The sequence below is a fragment of the Ursus arctos genome, unplaced genomic scaffold, assembly GCF_023065955.2.
Source record: "Ursus arctos isolate Adak ecotype North America unplaced genomic scaffold, UrsArc2.0 scaffold_2, whole genome shotgun sequence".
Taxonomy (NCBI): Eukaryota; Metazoa; Chordata; class Mammalia; order Carnivora; family Ursidae; genus Ursus; species Ursus arctos.
The window spans coordinates 83,029,001-83,051,031 of record NW_026622874.1 but is presented as its reverse complement, the minus strand read 5'-3'; the positions used below and the strand labels follow the sequence as shown (position 1 = coordinate 83,051,031).

Here is a 22,031-nt window from a genome sequence, read left to right as displayed (position 1 = left end):
CGGACTTCACAGAGCGGGACCGCCCCGGGAGTCGCGAGTCATTTGGGCTGGGTGGAGGGTCACCTCCATTCCCACAGTCAACATGGCAGCCGCCATGGCTTCAGCGCCCGGCGGGCGGTGCCTAGAGGCGGGTCACGTGAGCGGCCCAGCTGGGCGGATCGCGCGCACGCCCGCCCGCCCCACCGGCAGTCGCTCGCTCTCTGGCTCGCTCGGCGGCGTTCTGAGGTGTGTGGGGCGTCGAGCCCCCCCCACCCCGGCCCCGTGAGGCGCGGCACGGCGGGATGCGGCGGCGGCCGTGGCGTGGCCGCGGGCCGGGCGGGCGGGCTAGGTGATGAGCGTCGGCAGCCGCCGCCATGTCCAAGGTAACGGCGCCCGGGCCCGGGCCGCCGCCACCGGCGGCGGCGGGCGGGAAGGAGAAGCGCTCCTTCAGCAAGCGGCTGTTCCGGAGCGGCCGCGCGAGCGGCGGCGGCGGCGGCGCTGGGGGCCCCGCGGGGCCCGGGCCGGCCGCGCCCGCCTCGCCCTCGTCAGCGCGCTCGGTGGGCAGCTTCATGAGCCGCGTCCTCAAGACGCTGTCCACGCTCTCGCACCTTAGCTCCGAGGGCGCCGCCCCGGACCGCGGCGGCCTCCGCAGCTGCTTCCCGCCCGGGCCGGCCGCCGCGCCCACGCCGCCGCCGTGCCCGCCGCCGCCCGCCTCGCCCGCGCCGCCAGCCTCCGCGGCCGAGCCGGTGCCGGGGGTGGCGGGGCTCCGGAACCACGGCAACACGTGCTTCATGAACGCCACGCTGCAGTGTCTCAGCAACACCGAGCTCTTCGCCGAGTACCTGGCGCTCGGCCAGTACCGGGCGGGGCGGCCCGAGCCCTCGCCTGACCCCGAGCAGCCTGTGGGCCGGGGCACGCAGGGCCAGGGCGAGGTCACCGAGCAGCTGGCGCACCTGGTGCGGGCCCTCTGGACCCTGGAGTACACGCCGCAGCACAGCCGCGACTTCAAGGTGAGCCCCGCCGCGTCCCCACCCCCAGGAGGGGCCCCTACACCCCGCGTCCCTGGGGCACCGTCTCCCGAAGTCTTGCATTTCTCCTTTCCGGGCGGCGCCGCGGGCTAACTAGCGGTCTAAAGAGATGTGGGGCCCCGACTCTAGGACCGATGCCACTGATAGTAAAGGAGACGCACCCATTCATTCATCGGGTGTTTATTAAGGGCTTACTATGTGCCTGGCCCTGTGATGGGCCCTGGAGGGATATGACAATGAACAAGACCCGCTGCCTTCATGGAACTTAAATTCATGGGGGTGGGAGTGTTGAGCCTGGCGTCAAATCCTTGTTCTGCCACTTAATTAGCATTGTGACCTCCGGCAGTTTTCTCATCTGGTACCTACGTCATAGGTGGTTGTGAGTTGCAAACAGGTTGATATGTTAGGTCGAACCCGATGAGGTTACCCATTTTTGACCGTTTTTGACTTACAGGTGCGTTCAACCTGGTATGTAAATCGCTTCCCTCGTGCATAGTACCATGTGTATTTGCTGTGTTTATTGTTTTTATTATTAAAGATTTCGGTAAGGTATGAAGGTAATATCAGATAGTGGTACCAATAAAGTAAAATCTGGTGATGTGATTGATGTGCTGGCAGGCTATTTTAAATGGGGAGGGGGCAGGGTTAGGGTGACCTCTTGGAAGAGGTGACGTTTGAACTGAGTCGGGAGTCATCAGGGAGAACCAGCCTTGAGGAGGTGAGGCGCAATTGCTTCCCAGGTGTAAGGAAAGTGTGAAAGCCCGGGAGCCTGGGGCGCTTGCGCTTGAACAGTATCGCTCTGGGATCCTCAAACTCTTTCAGTAAAGGGTCATATAGTAAATGGTCAAGATACAAAATTGAAGCTCTTGTGTAGGTACTTATATAACAAGAGAAAACAAATTTCCACAAATTTCTCATTGACTAAAATAAAAATATGGGTACAATACTTTGTAATTCAGGTCTACTAATGAGAGGAATGGTATTCTTTTTTTGGAAGGGATAATGTTTAGCTTAATTGGACTTCAAAATTAGTGTTCCCTTTCATCGAATTGATTCCAAATATTTATCTCTACAAACCGTTCTTAGCTCACAGGCCCTACAAAAACAGGCAACAGGCTAGATATGGCCCTTGGGTCCTCATTGCTGTCTGCTGGTGCCTTCATAGGTGTGGTGAGCTGAGATGAGAGCCACGTGGTGGGCTGGGCCAGATTGTGAGGGTCTTTTAAGCTGCACTAAGGAAATGGGCTCTCATTCTGAGCAAAAAAGAGGGAAAGGTGATTTGAGATCGTAGGAGGGATACTTTGAGGTGGGGCGTGGATATGGTGTTAAATAAAGTGAAATCACGTGGTGAGAAAGTTAACCTTTTCCGTTCTGCCTGTCCTGATTATGCCCAAGAAAAGGTCTCAGCAGCGTGGTGGTAGCCTGACCTTAACACCTCATGCTCACTCTCCCACCTTTCTTTCTTCTTCTTCTTCTTTTTTTCTTTTTTCTTTCTTTCTTTTTTTTTAACAGAGCAAGCTTTAGGTTTAAAGGCCTCAGCAGGTAACAATAGCTAGGATTTAATAAGGTTGTGTTTTCATTGTGTTTGTTTTTACATTTGTCTTCTGTTTCTGGCAAATGATACTGGCTTTCCATTGGTGCTGTAAAGTTTCTAAGGTTTATTTAAGTAAAAATAAATGATTTAGGAAAATACAAAATGGTAATCTGAGGATTCAGCACTTGGTTGAGGACCCACCTTGTTGAGGAATAATATTGCCAGAGTGCACCTATCCCCTTTTAATACATTTTATTTATGTTAATGTTCTGTTTTTCTCAAAAAGAAGAGGTGATTGCTGTTTGATTTTGGAAATTTGAATGGAAATACTGGACTGGGATAGGGACTGGAAAAAAATGAGATCCATGTCAGAGATCTCAAAATAAGAAAGTAGGAGAGAATGGCAACCAGCCAGCTACTGTACGTCTTTTTCCTTCTCTTTTTTTCTGTTTGCTTATAGTTGCCCGTCAGTAGCCACAGCAATTGCAAACTTTTCAAGGTCAGAGCCCAGTGTTTAAAGTTTGGTTTTCTACTCTTTCCAAAATGTAAAAATCAATTTCTACAGCATTTTTGTATGTGAACATTTCCATTGCATTTTAAGAGGGTTTTTTTTTTAATCTATTAAAAAGCTATGAACAGAAATGGGTCAATAATTCTAGAAATGCGGAGGCTGATTTATAAGCATGCTTTGGCAAAGTTGAACAGATTCTTCGAGGTCCTATTTTTAAAACATAATCTTCTGAACCTTTCGTAGATTTTACATTGCATTCATTCGTTCACTTCCCATTTATTGAGGGTTTACTCCATCAGTTAGGAATGCATTCAGCACGAGAAAGAGGAAGCCCTAATGATGATGTCTTAAGCAATCAAGATGTTGAATGGGCTCACACAATAAGTCAGGAGGTACATGTTCTAATGTGGTACAGTAGCTTGAAGGACCCAACAGGGACTCAGGCCATTTCTGTGTTTCCGCTCTGTTGTCCTTGGCAATTTTGTCCCTATTACGTCTTTGGCTTTTTATCCTTAATGTTTGTCAAGGCAGGAAATCACTGGGAAAATAAAAGTTCTTCCAGAAGCGCCCCCTCAGCAGGCTTCTGCTGACATCTCATTGACTTACAACCATATCAGTTGGACACCTCTGGCTGCCATGGAGCCTGGAAGGTGGATGTTTGGGTTTCCCTTCCTAAAGGAGGGATTTGCCTCAGAGGCAGCCTGCCAGAATGTGAGGCACTTTGATTTTGGGAAGGCACTATACCTGCCTGTGAAGAACTGAGTCCAGTGAGACCCAGTATGTTCCCCAAGACATCACTTCTTACAGTTTAATGTGGGCATCTTGTTACCAAGCTGTGTTTTGGATTTGGTGGAGCTGGGATGGGGTCTGAGATTCTGCATTTCTATCAGGCTCCCAGGTGATCGTGATGCTGCAGGTCCAGGGAACAGTCTTGCTCCCGGGAACAAGTAAAGCATCACAGTGCAGTGGTCTGCAGCATGAATAGAAATTAGCCAGGCAGAGAAGGGGTGGAGGTGGCATGAAAGGTCATGTGGTTTTGGGGGAACACTGAGACATTTGGTGGCTGGTTACACCATGGAGAACAGTGGGGTGCAGGAAGTTTGGAAGAAGTGTGTTGTAAGTGGATTGTGAATGGCTCTGTAGGCTGTGTTGGTTTGGACATTGTCCTATGGAAGCTGAAATCCAGGGCTGATTCTGATCACTCAGGAGAGTGATAGGATCAGATTTCTTCTTCTTCTTCTTCTTCTTCTTCTTCTTCTTCTTCTTCTTCTTCTTCTTCCTCCTCCTCCTCCTCCTCCTCCTCCTCCTCCTCCTCTTCTTCTTCTTCTTCTTCTTCCTTTTTGCCCCTGAATTAGGTAAGTCTGGTGGCACAGTGGAGGATTACTTTTTTCCCCCAAAAATGTTTTATTACAGCCAAATTTGGTGGGTATTATTTTGAGCGTAAAGAAAGTTGAGTTCAACACCAAGAAGGTGGATTTCCACAGCCCCTTGCCTGTTTGTGGCGGACGTTGATGTTTGATGCAGATACTCTTTCCTTGAGTTCACATTCAGCCTCAGAATCCTGCTCAATTCTGGGCTCCAGGCAGCCACTACCAGTTGATTGGAGTTGGCAGAGAAGATAAAACCAATTTGCCATCTTGAGAGTTTGCCTTGAGGTCTCAAAAAGCACTTAGTATGTCTTTGAGTGTGCTTTTATTGTCTTAAAACTTCCTTAAGTTACTAATGGTTTTCTTTGTAAGTTTTCCAATTAGAATTCTTTCTTGATTTCTAACCACATTGATTTATGTGAGCTTTAGGGGCTTGCCAGGTAAACGGATTTTTGGTTTTGGATGAGCCAGATGGTTGTTACGGTAGGACTTTCATTTCCCAGAATGAAATGAATTGACTGGCCCAACCTTGGTATGCTTTAAGAAATTTCTCTAGCTGTCACTTCTCTTTCTAAGCAGGTATTTTTCTCCTCTTTGAGCAGGGTTCTCAACCTGAGCTCTTTTGCCTGTTTCCTCAACCTCTTCATTCCTGGGTACATTTGGCCTGTCTGGAGACATACGTTGTTGACACAACTGGGGTGGGGGTGCTCCGGGCTCTGCTCCCCTCAGTGAGGGGGTATCCAGCCCAAAATGTCAGTAAGGCTAAGATTGAGAAACATTCCGTTGCAGGAATGTTTCGAGCCTCCTTAAGGCGTTTTTCTTACTAACCCAGCCTTTAGAAGGTTGCCTTGTTACTTTTTCTCCTCTGTGTGTATGTGTTTGCGGCAGCACTAGGGTAAAATTTGGACTCCACTGGCACGTCCTTGGTTCACTGTCTTAGTAAAACAATGAGAGAAAATAAATAATTCTGAAACCCAAATACTCAATATGCTGTTTTTATAGGAAATGAGCTTATTGTCTAACTGGTAGGATACCAGTGTGCGTGCTTCCAGGTTTGTGTAGATGCTGATTCTAGTGCTCAGTGCCCTTTTGCAGTCAGTAAAAAGATGGATGGTCATCTCAAGTAACAAAGATATGTTTTATAGCGGCAGGTTTCAAACTGTGCTCCCAAAGAACAACTGGAACAGAGTGATCTACTGATAAAAGAACTGTGGGGAGTCCTTCCAAATTTGCAGTAAAACAGAAAGTAATTAATGAATAGAAATTTCGCTTCCATATTTTTCCTCTTGAACTGTGGTGCCCGGTTGGTGCTGATTTATTAGTGAGGGTTCTCAGGTTACAAAGGGAATAAATATATAAATGAGTAGTGGCAGACAAGCTAGCTAATCAGGGTTATACTGGCTCCATTTCACACCTTTTTCATAGACTCATGTTGGGGGCTCTCATTTTATGCTGCAGACCTATAGTCTAAGTTTTCCTGGTTTGTGAGAAGATGTTTAGATGTCACAGTGCTTCCCAGGGAGTACTCAGACTTCAGGGTACCCCCTGAATTCATTGGAAAAGAAAAAAAAAATTGTGTAGGTCACATTTAGCTTTGTGGCTGAGTATAGAATAGAAAGCATGTCTCTTCCTGGTCAGTTCCCTTGTCTGTCAAATGCTGTCACTTTTGTTTCAGTGAAGCTGCGCATCTCTGAAGGAGAAAGGAGGTGGTAAGCGTCATCAAATTTTAGACTTAGAAGGAGATGTGGGGGAGATGTGAGCGGCCTCACCTCTTTCTGAATGAAGGAACTGAGGTTCACCTGCTGGCTAGAGACCAAGGGAACAGAACCAGAGTTCTTTTTTCATTTTTTATTTTTGAGAGAGAAAGAGAGAGAGTGAGCGAGCACAAGTGAGCACGAGCGGGGGGGGAGGGGCAGAGGGAGAAGCAGGGAGCCTGATGTGGGACTCGGTCCCAGGACCCTGGTATCATGACCCAAGCTGAAGGCAGACACCTAACCTACTGAGCCACCCAGGCGCCTGGAACCAGAGTTCTGACTTCACTCTTTTGTCGCCCCTGCGTTGCTGAGGCATACACTGTGTCCTGCGCCTATGGTTGCCTTATCTTTACAACCTCTGAAATGACAGTTCTCAACATAAAACATAAAGTGGGGGGGGGGGGCTGTGTTGAAATGTGTAGCGTTTTTTCCCCTCTAAGATTGTGGTGCTGAATCTCTGAAAATAAGGTCAGCAGCAGCTAGCTTTATGTGTATGCCATTGCTTCTCAGACTTAGGCGCTTTTGGAAGTCTGTCCTAAAAATAATCCTTTCAGACCACTTAAATGCATATATAAACATGTGTATACGTCTTTTACATCGATGGGCACTTGCTCCGCATATAATTCTGTAATTTGTTTTCCCCATCCCCCTTCTCTGTGGGTAGCATGACTTGCTTTGTTTTTTGGTTGATATGTCTAAGTCCACCTCATTCTTTTTAACAGTTGTATAGAAGTCCATTGAAGGGTGTTTAGGTTGTATAAAGTTTTTAATCATGATAGCTAATCCTTCAACATATATCAAGTCTCCTTTTCTAAAGACTGAGTCTTAAAAGTAGCACTGCTGAGTCAAAGGGAAGGTGCATTTATTTATTTATTTTTAAAGATTTTATTTATTTATGTGACAGAGAGACAGCCAGTGAGAGAGGGAACACAGCAGGGGAGTGGGAGAGGAAGAAGCAGGCTCCCAGCGGAGGAGCCTGATGTGGGACTCGATCCCGGAATGCCGGGATCACGCCCTGAGCCGAAGGCAGACGCCTAACGACTGCGCTACCCAGGCGCCCCTAAAGGGAAGGTGCATTTAAAATGTGGCTACATCTCACTGGATTGCCCAGCAAAGAATTGTGGAGGACAGGATTCTCTGTCCACATGGTGCATGCTAGGGCCTACCCCCCCTCCCCGACGTGTGCTTCCTCCTATTAGTGACTGCCCTTGTTCATCATTTTTTAAACTTAAAATTATTTTCTTTCACAGGATCAGTTTTGTTTGTTTTGTCAGGGACTGTCCTGGCATACTAGGATGTTTAGTAGTGCCTCTGTCTTCTACCCACTAGATGTTGGTAGTACCCCTCTCCCTACCCCAGTCATGACAATCAAAAATGTCTCCGGACATTGCCAAATGTCCCCTGGGAGGGGGGGGGGGGCAAAATTGCCCCAGTTGAGAACCACTGATTTGGAGAGAAGGGGAAATAAATGCAGATGAATGAACTGAGAGGGGGGCAGATTGTGGGTGGCCTTGAAAGTCTGTCACAATAGTTTAGCCTTGAGGCTGCAGTCAGTAGTGTTTCAATATAGGCTTGGGCTGTGCAGACACTAATTTGATGAAAAGAATGTTTTTGAAAAATTGGTCTGATGGTGAGCACAAATGAATCAGATGGAGGAGAAAATAAATGCAGGAAGAGGGCTATCATAGGTATGAATGGAGGAAAAGGAGGAGGAAACAGTGAGTCCAAGGAACATTTTGGAGGACATCATGATGTTAATGGGGAGAGTCCAAGAGATGGAGTAGTAAACACCAAGGTTTCAGACCTGAGGGATGGAGAAAATAATGGGGATTATCTGATAGAAATGGAGCAGTTGGAAAGGGGAAATGGTTTGTGGAGTACAAGGGGCAGAAAAGATCATGCATTTAAATTGAACACATGGGGTCGGGGGTCATGAGATATTTAAGAAAGGGAGTCTTGATAGATAGTAGGAATGATGGTGCGATCTGCGACTAGCTGTGCACACTTGGATTCAGCTGCATATTATGTGAGCTATCTCACGTAATTGTATTTTTATCACTGGACAACTTGAAGCAGAGTCTTGGGTGGTATTTTAAGGGAGTCACATACCCTGTCATGGACTGGAGTGCATTCAATTCTTTTCTTTTCTTTTCCTTGTCTTTAATTCCTTTCCTCTGACTTTTGAGCGTATACAAAATATGTATTTGAAGCAGAGTCGACAGTGTTTGGCAGCTTTAGGGTGTTTGAAGAGTGAATAAGAAGTAGGAAATGACCATAACTTGGAGGTATTGGAACAGGGTGTCTGGGGATGGCACTGTTTAAGACTGGAAGCCCAGAATGGGAAACAGTTCTGGAGGTGGGTGGGAAGTTCAGTTTCAGACAGGCCATGTAGTATTTGAACGTAAGAGTCCTAGGAAAGCTTTTTTTTAAAAGTTACATTTGTTGAATGTCTGTCATATATCAGGTACTGTGCAAAATGAATCATTTGAGTTTTTGGTGACCCATGCAGAAAGCAGCTGCTCTTGGAATTATCTCTTAAGTCAAGATACAGATGCAATAATACAGGTGCTTATCCTGAATTGGTTTGTTGTCTCCCTTTGTGTGGCGTAAAGTTTTTAGTTTGACTCTGCCTCTTTTGTTATTAGAGTGTGGTTTGATGGATTTTTCCTGTCCCCGTCTATACACTTGTCACAATGAGGGGCTACTAAATAGGGCAGTGTTCACTGTTTGTGTAGTTCTCCACAGCTGTTTCCTATAGTAAAGACTCTGCAAAACAATGACCTCATGGTTTCCACAAAAAAACCTTTTATATATAATAGTGGAAAAGAAATCATTGAAAGCTGAGTGATTTGAAGTTCTGTCTTCTGTAGCTTTTTCCCTCAAAAATATTCTTGTTTGCTCTGCTGATTAATTGTTTGTTGGCTGTTCCTCAAATGACCTTTTATGTTTAACAAACAACATTTTTGCAGTTGAGCACATCGAGATATCTTGTCTTTCATCTGACTGTGATCTTTCTCCATTTAGAAATCATTGTTTGATGCCCTGGACTGTGGCAGTTCCTAGAGGAATTGGCCAGTCACTGAACATCTGTTGCTTCTTCCCTCCGGTTGTTGAGCTTGGATGGTAGCAAACAATGTGTCCACAAACAAACAGTTCACGCTTTAGAAGATTTCATGGGACTGGTCAAGAAATGCCTTTGTTGCTTCTACTGTTAGGAGCCTTTGTAAGCGCCATCACCAGCTTAGTAAATTCTTTTACTTTAATTCTTGGTATTCTATCTCCCTCCCTCCCTCCCTCCCTCCCTCCCTTCCATACCCAACGTGGGGCTTGAACTCACGACCCTAAGATCAAGAGTCATGTGCGCTTCTGAGCCAGCCAGGTGCCCTTGGTATTCTAATCTGTATTTATTTCTTTTATGAATATTTATTTTTTTTATAAAACAAAGATTTTATTTATTTGTCAGAGAGAGAGAGCACAAGCAGGGAGAGCTGCAGGCAAAGGGAGAAGCAGGCTCGCCACTGATCAGGTAGTCCGATGCAGGACTCTATCCTAGGACCCTGGGATCGTGACCTGAGCAGAAGGCAGATGCTTAACCAACTGAGGCACCCAGGCATCCCGGTATTCTAATCTTTAAAAGCAAGGCAGAGCTGTCTGATTCTCAGGAGATTTAAGAAACAATAATCATAATAATGAAAATACCATTTATTTGTGTGGAGCCAGATCATTTACAAAGTCCAGTTGATTCTTGAACAACACTGGTTTGAACTGTGCGGGTCCACCTATATGTGAAATTAAAAAAAAAAAAAAATATATATATATATATATATGAAATTTTTTTGAAGATTTGTGGCAATTAAAAGAAACTTTCTAATGAACTGTGTAGCCTAGAAATATCGAAAAAAATTAAGTGGAAGTTAGGTATGTCATGAATGCATGAAATGTATGCAGCTACTAGTCTATATTAATATTTACTACCATAAAATATACACAAACCTATTATAAAAAATAAAATTTATCAAAACTTAAGCACACACAGACTGTACATGGCACAATTTACAGTCAAATGTGAACAAGTTTAAAGATGCAGTATTAAATCATAACTGTGTGAAATTAACTGTAGGACGTGCTGTACTGCTGTGGGATTTTCATGGCCACCTCCTGTTGGTCTTGCGGTGAGCTTGAGTGTTGTGAGGATCCGCTTATAATGCCAGGTGACTCGATCTTCTCTGTGTGAGCGGTTAGTCTGTCCAGGAAGTTGTATATTGCAATAAAAAGTGATCACTCGGGGTTGTCACTATTAGTAGTTAAGTTTTTGGGGAGTCCAGAGTTACACACAGATTTTCGACTGTGTAGAGGTCAGTGCCCCTAACTTCCACATTGTTCAAGGGTCAGCTGTACATTCACAAAAATTATTTCATTAAATTTTCACTACAGCCCTCTGAAAGAGGCATTGTTATTCCATTTTTGAAATTAGGATATTGAGTTCAGTGCTAGTAAGTAGCAGAGCCTCACATGGTTTTTATGAGGATTAAATAAGAAGATATAAATAAAGGTTTAGTATAGAAAGTTATACTTAGTTAACTATTCAGTAAAAAGCAGGTGGTGAAAATGAAAGCAGTCATTCTAAGTCTGTGGCCCCCAAGTACTCTTCCTCATTTCTAAACACTGTCTCTTCCGATGGACAGTATTGCTGCCAGACTAATCCTAAAGTTTACCCGTGATTACATTATTTCTCTTCTTAAAAATTGCTTTTACTTTTTCTTTTATATACAACACACAGTATAAATTTCTTAGCTTGGTATTTAAGCTTTTCCAGAAAAATGAAGTAAAAAGCATACATAAAACCAGCCCCAGTAAAATTTAGACTCGGTAGACATAAAACCACTGTTAATTTGCTCTAAATGTTTCTAAATGCCTGCTCCCAATTTCTCTACTTACCTGGTCATGGACTGGTGACAAAAAGTTTGCAGATGGGCACCTGTCCATGGATCGTATTTTGAAGAGCACTACTGTAGTGCTTCTCAGAGTCTGATTTTGCCTGTTGTATTCCTGTAGTTTCAATTAAAATGTACTGTTCCCATATTTCCTGTAAAATGATAGATTTAGAGTCTTAATGAGATTCAGGGTTGAGTTTTTTTTTTGTTTGTTTGTTTGTTTTTTACTTCCCCCTTTCTTTTTTTGGTAGTTAGTGTTGTAAACTTTCATCAGAAAGCCTATAATGTCTTGTCGTGTGTCTTGCTATGTTAGTAGACATTGATGATTATTCCTTGATCCATTATTAGTTCATTAAGGGTTGAAAATGGTGATGATATAACTTTAACATTCTTATTAGTTAGAACACTTCTGTAGAGACTCTTGCCCTCACCAATTATGTACCTCAAAGTAAATTTGGAGAAGAAAGGCAACATAAATGCTTGAGGTTTTTCCCCCCTTTATTTTTGGTTTTCAGAATAATTTTTTAAAAAGACTTTATTTATTTATTTGAGAGAAAGGGAGAGAGAACGAGTGCACACAAGCAGAGAGGAACAGGAGAGGGAGAAGCAGGCTCCCTGCTTAGCAGGGAGCCCGAGGCAGGGCTTGATCCCAGGACCCTGGGATCATGACCTGAGCCGCAGGCAGACGCTTAACAGACTGAGCCACCCATGTGCCCCTCAAAATAATGTCTTAATTTCCAGATATGGTTAGTGAGCTTTTTGATGTGTATCCGATGTGTTTCAGTTACAGTTATTAACCTTATTGATGCTCAAATTGTGCCATTTCTGGCCAGTAGGAGAAGTAGACTCCTAAGTCCTTTTGACATAATATTAGTAGTCTGTGATGTCAAATCAGAATCCAGGGAAGATATTCCAGGCTCATCTTGGCAGATTTCCTGCCAGGATCTGGGATCGCTCATTTCTTTAAGGAGCCCTGGTTGCCTTTTATTGGCAAATGGCACTGAGAGGTCATAGTCTGGGCACTAGGGGTGCACGTGACGTCTGTGTCTTCTAAGTAGACAGAGCTAGGAGGTATGTAACTTCTTTTAAAGAAATAATAAATCATGAAATCATATCCCATTCAGGATTTCAGGGTTTTTATTTAACTCATTGGTCTTGTATCTGTTTCTCCTTTCTCCTATGCTGAAAATCCTGTTCCCAGCAGTGATGTAAATTCTCATTTGCATTATCTCACAATGCACTCGTAAGTCTCAGGATAATGATCCCAATACTACCACCAACATACAAGTATTTGAAAAATATTTAAGATACCCCCCCTCCCCCGCCGTAGAACAAAATTACTATGTTTTAAAGTCATTTGGACTTTGTCATCAACTGGATACTTAATTAAATTCATTTGTTTCTTTTTGCTTTTGATTTTTGAGCGATTGCTTTTTAAAATTTAATTTTGTTGCATAATTATGTAAAAAATACATGGCATGAAGTCAAATGTACAGCATAAGATCTATTCAAAGAAGTCTAGTTTATCTTTGATCCTGCCACCCTATTCTCTTTCTCCCTAGATTTTATGGTTTATTCTTTCATTGTTTTAATATAAGCAAAGTAGTTTTCTCTTGCTTTATGTGTTTGTGTGTATATTTTTGTGTGTGTATTCCTATTTTTTCTTATTTAGGTAAATGGTAGCACATTGTATGGAATTTCACCATCTTGCTTTTTCCTATAGCTGACATATGAGTGCTTACCACATGCCCTGCACAGTGGATTATTATTTTTTATTTCTTATAACAGTGTAAAGTAGATACATAAATTATTATTTCCATCTTACAGATGAAGAAACCAAAGCATTTCTACAGACTTTTATTTCTGGGAATCTCTAAATTTCCCGTAATAACTGGTCCTGTCCTGTGTATGCATGTTTATGAGTGAATGAATGGGCAGGGACCTAACTTCTGTATCTGCTTTACTTTAAGCAATGAGGGAGGCAGAGAAAGCCTTGTGTTTAAACTGTAGGGAAGGGGATTCAACCTTAATTTGAGGTCCAGAGCTCCCTGTAGCTGGAGAAGAATAATAGAACTTCTCCTGACCAGAGGTGCTCCCTGTAATTATAAATTAACTTGGAACATTCTTTAATCTTACTCTAAAATAAGAGTCCCTTTTTAGTAGTATAGTGACAACTTGGTAAATCTCCCTCATTTTAGAGCCTTTATTCCATGAGAGTTAGAATAAACTAGAAATGCTAAAGAAAAGACAAACTCCTTTAAAAGCAGTAGCTCATGGGAAATAGCTACTAGTTAATCATACCAGGATTTTAATAGTGACAGGAAGGAAAGACAGAGGAAAGTAGCCTCATTTCCCTGCAGGTGGGTGAGAGAGAGAGGAGCATTGGTAGCTCGTTATCATCTATCCAGCAGGAAGAAGGGTTGGTTAGGTTGGAGACCTGTTGGTCGTTACCCGTTGAGGCCCTGTTGTGATGCCAGGCAGCTGAGTAAGCTGTTGTAACTGCCCACACCGGCTTCCTGGTGATTCCTGATTCTGTCTCAGGCTTCAGGCTGTCAGCATCAGAGGATCATGCTAGGAGGAGGGTGAGGGCAGCCAGGGTGCAGGTCTGCTTCTCTTTTGAAAATCTGAACCCATGAGTTTTGAATTTAGTGAGTGATCACTGGGCCTCAGTTTCCTTATTTTCCTTTTCATTGCCGTATGAGGCCAGCTTCGCACATCACTATGTTTGACAACCACTGGTTCCTTTAACGATGGGAACATTTTAGCAGGAAAAACCAACCAGCCATCTCACACATCCACAAGCCCAGCCTGCAAGAGCAAGCCTGGGACATAGGAAGGGGAGCTTGGTAGGAAGAAGACATGGAGGATCCTGCAAAAGGCCACTGTAGTCAAGTGCTGAAGAGAAATGTGTTCCACCTCAAAATTTTCTCCGGGTCTGGCCTTGCAACTCTAATTGTCTTGTAGCTCACCTTTGATGCATGTGTGCTGTAGGTTTTGACCCCTTGAATTGTAGATTGTTTTTGAAGGGGTGGTATTTAAATCTCCAGTGTTACAGAGCTAGATGGCTCAACTGAGGTATCTGTCCCCCGGAGGGTACTTTTCAGGATGATGTATTGTGTGCCCTTGTGTAGTCACTTTACGATCTTTTTGAGTAACACAATATTAGCCCATTCATCTGGCCTTTTGGGGGAATAAGTCTTTTATGTAAGTTATTTTCTAGATAATTATTTGTTCAAGCATCAGGTCTTTAAATTTTTAACTTTATTATTTAATAGTTGACCTGATAGAGTATTTTACACACTTAATTTCCTAGGAGAAAATCCTGGATATATTTTAATCTGTCCTTGGTGAGTTTTAGACTACTGTGAGCATCATCTGTGTTTTTCTGTACAGTGGAGGTTTCTTTGGGGCTACTGGGATTGTAAGTCCTGTGGGATATAACGAGTGGTGCTGGGTGCTGTGTCGTTTGAATTCTTATTTCTGCTTTTTTGTAATGCTCTCTCTTGCTTCCTACCATCTTTCTTCATGGTCCTTCCTTAGTTTTCTCTTGCTTTATCCAGTTTTGCTTTATCCTGGGAGCCTATATACCGCCTGCTTCCTCATTCCTGTCTTTTGCAGTTTTTAATCTGCTTCTAGTTAAGTAACCAGACAAATACAGTCAGCTCTAAATAAGACTAAATAAACTGAGTTAGGGCCTGATTGTCTGGCTAAATTAAGAAACTTTAGTGTTTTTCCTTTTTGAAGTCAACTAACTTTTTAAAACTTTTTTGAAAAAGATTTTATTTATGGAGTGCCTGGATGGCTCAGTTGGTTAAGCATCTGCTTTTGGCTCAGATCATGATCCGAGAGTCCTGGAATCAAGTCCCGCATGGGGCTCCCTGCTTAGCCGGGAGTCTCCTCCCTCTGTACCCCTACCCCCCGCTCATGCTGTCTCTTTCTTTCTCTCTCTCAAATAAATACAAATCTTAAAAAAAAAAAAAATAAAAGATTTTATTTGAGAGAGAGAGAGAGAGTGGGGGCAGCGATAGCCTTGCAACTCTAATTGTCTTGTAGCTCACCTTTGATGCAGCTCACCCTGCTGAGTGAGGAGCCTGATGTGGGGCTCAGTCCCAGGACCCGGAGATCATGACCTGAGCCAAAGTCAGACACTCAACTGACTGAGTCACTCAGGCCCCCCTAATTATTTTTAACTTTTTAATGAAGTATGGCATACATACAGAAAAATGCATACATCATTAGTGTACAGCTTGGTGAATTATCCTAAAGTGATAATGTATCAAAAAGATCAAGAAGCGGAACATCACTGGCACTCCAGAAGCTCCTTCCCCAAGTTTCCCCTGTCCCTCCTCCCCAAGGGAACCATTCTTTTGACCTCTAACACCTCTAACAGGCTTTGCCTGTTCATGAGTTTTATTGTGAGTGAAATAATAAAGTATATATTCTTTTTAAAAACACCTTTACTGAGGTGCCTGGCTGGCTCAGTCAGTAGAGTATGCGACTCTTGATCTCAGTGTCGTGAGTTCGAGCCCCATGTTGGGTGTGGAGCCTACTTAAAAACAACAACACAGCTTTATTGAGATATAACTTACATTATCATATAATTCACCCATTTAAAGTGTACAATTCTATGGTTTTTAGTATATTCACAGAATTGTGCAACCGTAACCACAGTTAGTTTTAGAACATTTTTATTATTCCCTCGAAGAAACCCCATTCCTAATTGCAGTCACTCCTCATTTACCCCCAGCCTCCCAGCCCTGGGTGTCTACTAATCTACTTTCTGTTTCTATAGATTTGCCTGTTGTATAAATGGAATCCTGCAACATGTGGTTTTTGCATCTGGCTTCTTTCACTTAGCATGTGTTTTCAGGGTTCATCATTATACTTCATTCCTTTTTATGGTCGAAAAAATACTCCATTACATGAATATACCACGTTTTGTTTATCCATTCACCCATTAATGAATATTTGGGTTGTTTCTACTTTTTGGCTGTTATGAATAATGCTGCTCTGAACGTTCATGCACACATTTTTGTGTGGACGTATGTTTTCATTTCTTTTGGGTATATGCCTAGGAGTGGAATTGTTGGTCATATTGTGACTCCATGTTTAACCTTTCGAGCAATTGTCCAACTGTATTGCACAGTAGCTGCACCATTTTATAGTCCCATCAGCAATGCATGAAAGCTCCAGTTTCTCTACATTCTTGCGGACACTTGTTATTGTCTGTCTTATATTAAAGCCATCCTAGCGGATGTGAAGTAGTATCTCATTGTGGTTTGTTTTTTTAAGTGGCATCTTTTCTTTTAGGTAAACTCTACCCCTGACATGGGGCTTGAAATCACAATCCCTGAGATTGAGTCGCATGCTCCACTGACTGAGCCAGCCAGGCACCCCCTCATTGTGGTTTTGATTTGCATTAAGTGTATATTCTTTTTGTGTCTGGATTCTTTTGCTAAAGTTCATTATGAGATAAAATCTATTTTGATAAGAATATTATCTAAGTTATTGTGGAAAACCTAGAAAATATGTAAAAGTTGAAAGAGGAAAATTGAAAATGTATAGAAGTTGTTTGGCATATTACTTTCTTTTTTTATTATTATTATGTTACGTTAGTCACCATACAGTACTTCATTAGTTTTTGATGTAGTGTTCAATGATTCATTGTTTGTGTATAACACCCAGTGCTCATTGCAATATGTGCCCTCTTAATACCCATCACCGGCCTAACCCAACCCCCCCCTCAGTTTGTTTCTTAGAGTCCATAAAGTTTCGTGGTTCATCTCTGCCTCTGTATTCCCCCCTTCATTTTTCCCTTTCTTCTCCTAACGTGCTCCATGCTATTCCTTGTTTTTTCTCCCTTCCGTGTGTGTTTTAACATAATTTAACGTAATTGGTATCAAACTGTATGTACAGTTTTGCATTATGTGATTTTCATTTTATATTGTATTATGATTAATTTTTGTCACAAAAACTCTTTAGATCATTGTATGAAGGTATATGATGACCTATTCTGGTTGTGATGAGTATTTTTTACATATATCTTTCACTTTTTTTTAGGAGCAGAAAATGGTTATTGTTCATTACATATATGAATTCTTAAAATCAGTAAGAAAAATACAGTGACTTTGATTATTTCTTTAGGATATATAGAAGTGAAATTCCTGGTTCGGTGGCTGTCTATTTCGAAGGTCCTTACGTCACATTGTGAACCTTATTTTACAGGATTGTGACATTAGCAGTGTGTAAGAATGTCTGTTGTACCCCACTGTTGCAAAATAGAAATCTTTACGTAAGTGGAAAGTAGCATTTTGTTGTTTTAATTTGCATGTCTTTGATAACTAGCGAGGTAGGATGGCTTGTCTCTTCTTTAAAGTGGAAGTATAGGGGCCCCTGGGTGGCTCAGTTGTTAAGCGTCTACCTTCGGCTCAGGTCATGATCCCAGGGTCCTGGGATCGAGCCCCGCATGGGGCTCCCTGCTCGGCGGGAAGCCTTTTTCTCCCTCTCACACTCCCCTTGCTTGTGTTCCCTCTCTCGCCGTCTCTCTCTGTCAAATAAATAAATAAAATCTTTAAAAAAAAATAAGGTGGAAGTATGCCCATATGAAAGTAACATTTTGATAAGTTAGGGAAATACCCTGTTTTGATTTCACAGACTTCCCTTTGTTTTCTGTGTATTCACACACTCTTCCATTTAGCCTTCACCTTCTACAGGCGGATGACCAAGGCCTGAACCAACTAGAATTGGTCAGTCCAGACCAGGCTGAGGCTGGGAAGGTTCTAAACTGTAGTTTGCTAGGAAAAGGTTGGAGCCAGGACGAGCACCTTGTGCTGATTTTTATGTGATCTTATTTTTGTGGTGAGGGGTGAAAGAACTGGCAGAGGCCAGGATTGATTTGGAGACCGTACCTGTGTGTGGCTCAGGAGTCAGCCCTGCTGGACTGTCAGGCACACAGTGTTGGGTGTAGAGAGGCGATATGGCAGGCCCATGACTTGAAGGCATCCTCAGCCAGCTAAGATTTATCGGGTTTATGGCACTCCAGGTTTATGGCGATATGAACACATAATTTGTAGTGAAACTTGCTGGATCTGCTTATGAATGATACCTCTTGGTTACTACTAGTTGATGTTTCAGGTATCAAAATGTAGTAACAATAATGGTTCAAAGCAAAATTATTTCCAGAATATTTTGGATCCCTTTATAAAATTGGCTGTTTAGTCAAAAACATTTTAGACATGTTTTTCATCAAATACCAATACATTCAGAATCAAGAGGATGCATACTTTGTCTCTTTGTGTATAATCACACACGCACACACACACAGATAATAGAAGAAATATATGCATGTTTGGCTTTGGGATAGTTCAAGGCTTGACCTTATGCATCCCCCCACTGCTTGTCTTTCTCACCCTGTTCCTCACACTCTCAACTAAGAACTTTGGCCACTGTGCCAGTGAGTAGTGCCACATGCTGAATTTATAAGCCAATTCTGTTTTCTTCCTCTGCTTCATTCTACTTGATCAGGAAGCTGACTTTGGGTTTTTTTCTTCTTCCTAGGGCTAAGCTTTTGCCTCCTACTTGGCAAGACAGGGTGGCTTAGAAAGGCCCCTGGTGGGTGTCTGTAGGCATAAACTCTTTTTTTTTCTGTCCTCCATTTTTCTTTGATGCTAGCTGCAGTCCCCTTTTTCCTCCAGTGGTAAGATTCAAAGGTTGGTATAGGTTTGGGTTTAGGATTACTGTAGGCAGAAAACTTTGATTTGAGCTTCTTAGGTCTGTCTAGTGGAGGAAAAAGAAATTCTCAGCATCATGCGGTCCGACTCACTAGGATTTGGGGCCAAAGCCTCAACTACAAATAAGGTACATTTCTTTGTTTTGCCAGCCCCATCTTCTGTGCAGATGATTTGGGTTCCCTGGCCAGTATACGAGGGTGTGCTCTCATAAGATCCCCTTAAGTACCGCTTGGTCATTGTTACAACAAATTCATTTTAGAAAACATGGGAAATATGGAAACGTATAAAGAAGAAAGGGATAACTCGCCTAAAACTTGCCACTCTGAGGCAATGACTGTTAATGTTTCGGGGTATATTTAGAAGGATAAAAGACAAAAAGGTCTTTTAAAATGTACTTCAGAAGTTTGAAATTATGTTTATGTGTGGTTTTGTATCTTCTTTCTGCTTAATTGTATTGTGTATTAATTTCTCCATGTTTTCTAAAATTTAAATATTTGTTCCATGGTAGGAATATATAATAATTTTATAGATATTTAGATAGCTTTTCTAGTTTTTCTGTTTTGACTTTTTAAAAAAAAAATTTAAAGATCTTTATTAAATAAATAATTCATGAATCAAGCAGCATCTCATCTAGCAAGTAGAGGAGACTCCAAGGTCTCTGTTTTGACTTTTAACTGTTGAAGATTATTACACTTCCAATGAGTCCTTTTAGCTAAATCAGGACTCAACATTTGCTTTTTTGACTGTGTTGTTAGTCAAATTTTCCTCCTTAAAAAAAAAAAAAAACTTCTAAAAACCTTGCCTTATTATAGTTGGGAAGAATCTTAGACTGTGTTGGATAATGACGACTGTGTTGGATAATGACGAAGAGACCAAAAAAGAAGATACTTTTGATTTACTTAAGTTACTTGATTAGATACATAAACACATTTTGGTGACCTGAGCTGACTTTAACCTTGGAGTCAGCAAGGCTTGGCCACATCGGGTGTGCTGGGAAGGATGGACGGGATCGGAATTCAGCGCCACCAGCAGAGCAGCTTGAGCATTGTAAGGTGAAGAGCACCCGCCTTTACATTTGCTGATGAGAGACAGATGTAGTTCTCCAGAGCCAGACAGATTGTTGTCTCTGTCTTGTTTGCTCTCTCCAGCGTCCCGGGTCACTCAGGCAGGACATGGTTCTCCTTCACATTCTGCAACTCGATCTTCTAACATAGTCCAAATTCCTCCTTACTCTTCAAATAATAACATCTCGGTTAGATAAACTCCCATTTTTTTGTTTCTGGGCCATATTTCAGTCATAGGAAAAATGCAAATTACAACAAAACAAACACTCATTAACAAGGATTTATTTAAAAGCAAATAAGCTCCCAGAAGCCTCAGGCTTGGTAGAGCTGTAGTTCAATCTCCAACACATGTTTTATGTCCACATTGAGAAGTGACATTCCGAATGATCAAGCCCTGTATGATCCTGAGTCATGTAAGAAAAAAAAAATCATTTCTTGAAGGATTTTGGACAAAAATGTTTTAAGGCTGTTTTAATCAGAGGAGGTTGAAGAATAGAGGTAACTTCGGGCAAGTTACTTCCCTTTTCTGAGCCCAAGTTTTTTTTGTCTGTAAATAATGATAATACTTAACAACATAAGGAACTTCTGGGGGTTAATTTTATAGGAAATAACACCTATAAACAATTAGTATAATGCCTGATACATCATAAGCACTCAGTTATTAGCTGTCATTATTGTTACTGTTTGTTTCAAGTATTGTATTTGCTAGGTATTGGGGAAATAATATTGAATAAGACATTCCAGATCACTGTCTAATGGCAGAGGCAGATATGAGGTTATGTGTTCTGGTGATATGAATAAAATACAGTGTAACGTATGATATAATACAGTTATGACAAAAGAGCCACCCATGAGTTTTAGTGCTTTTGGAAGTGAAACTTCAGAGCTTTTCCAGGGTGGCCATGTTCTTTCTGTCTTGGCTTCACATTAGAAATAGAATTATTATTTTTTTAAATCACACTTGAAAAAGGTTAACAATGATCAGGTCCCACTGTAGATAATTAAATCAGCATCTCTGGGCTGCTCCCAGTTTGTGGTTTTTGTTTTTGTTTTTTTAATTTCCCTAGATGATTCTAGTGTGCAGCCAAGTGTTAAGAGCCAATGCTTTAGATATTTTCTTTTCTTTCTCGATGACATTTTCCAGGCTTGTATAGGATAATTCCTTTCTTTTTTCTTGACTTTTCGAACTTAAATAACAGAAGCTGTGTAGAGTTTTAGAGTTTATAAAATGCTTTTATAGAAGCGTTTTTTATGAAAATAGTTTTATAGAGTTTGTAAAATAAATCTTATTAAAGCTTCACAGCAATTCTTTTAGAAAAGTATTCTCATCCCCATTTTGCAGAAAAGATAGCTGATGCTCAGAGAAAACACACATGAAGTAAAAGGTGGTGGAAAGAGGATTTGAATCCAGGTATTCAGAATCCAGTCTTTCTATTTCTATTGCATTTCTAGTGGAAACTTCCAACCGCTGTTTATGTACTTGGGGGTCTTCTCTTGCTGCCATACTTTCTATCTATATAGTTTTATGATCTGTTGTGAAATCTTTGCTCATTGTTCATCTGTCTGAACCACTTGGGGTATGTTCTTTTTTGTATTTCTCCCTTTCATGCCGGCTCTAATGCTCTTGACCCTACTTCCCCCTTAGTTGTAATTTTTTGAAATGCAATACTCTTCTCAACACTCTTATTAAAACTTTCTCTTTTATATAAGATGTATATACCCTTTCCTAGTCTCTATTTCAGCAGTGAGTCCCTGCTACCAAGTCTTTGTGGTATATGCAAGTTTGTTTAATATCCAAATCTACTCTTTTAACAATGCAAATATACCTTGCTGTCCAAATCTATTCAGTTCCTGAGTTTGGATCATGAAAACTTGGATACAAGGGACATCTATACTTAAGTTACTTATGTTAGGTCCTTCTGTAGTAACTCCCTTTCCCTTGTGGCCAAATGCGAACACATGAACAGGCTCTGTGTGGCACTCTCTACTATTCTCATTGAGTTGTCTTTCCGTCTTGGATGGAAGCTCCTTTCCTTTTGTCTCCTTTATTATCTCTCTCCTCTCCTACCCAGCTCTCAGCTCTGTCCTACCAAGGAAGGAGAGTGAGGGAGTGCATTTGAGGGATGGGAG

At 42.0% G+C, this 22,031-nt stretch overlaps 1 protein-coding gene across 9 annotated transcripts in view; it reads left to right on the top strand.

Annotated features, from left to right (window-relative positions):
• Positions 1 to 220: 220 nt before the first annotated feature.
• The window catches only part of USP31 (ubiquitin specific peptidase 31), a 198,584-nt gene continuing 176,773 nt past the window's right edge, over positions 221 to 22,031 (top strand). For 4 of the 9 annotated variants that reach the window (XM_057315734.1, XM_057315732.1, XM_057315733.1 and 1 more), the window contains exon 1: positions 223 to 989. In XM_057315734.1, the coding sequence (XP_057171717.1) occupies positions 354 to 989 (636 nt within the window). In that variant the 5' untranslated portion in view covers positions 223 to 353. Of the gene's footprint in view, positions 990 to 22,031 lie in introns of all 9 variants that reach the window. The other 5 variants (XM_057315736.1, XM_057315737.1, XM_026515598.4 and 2 more) reach the window with 4 other exon arrangements.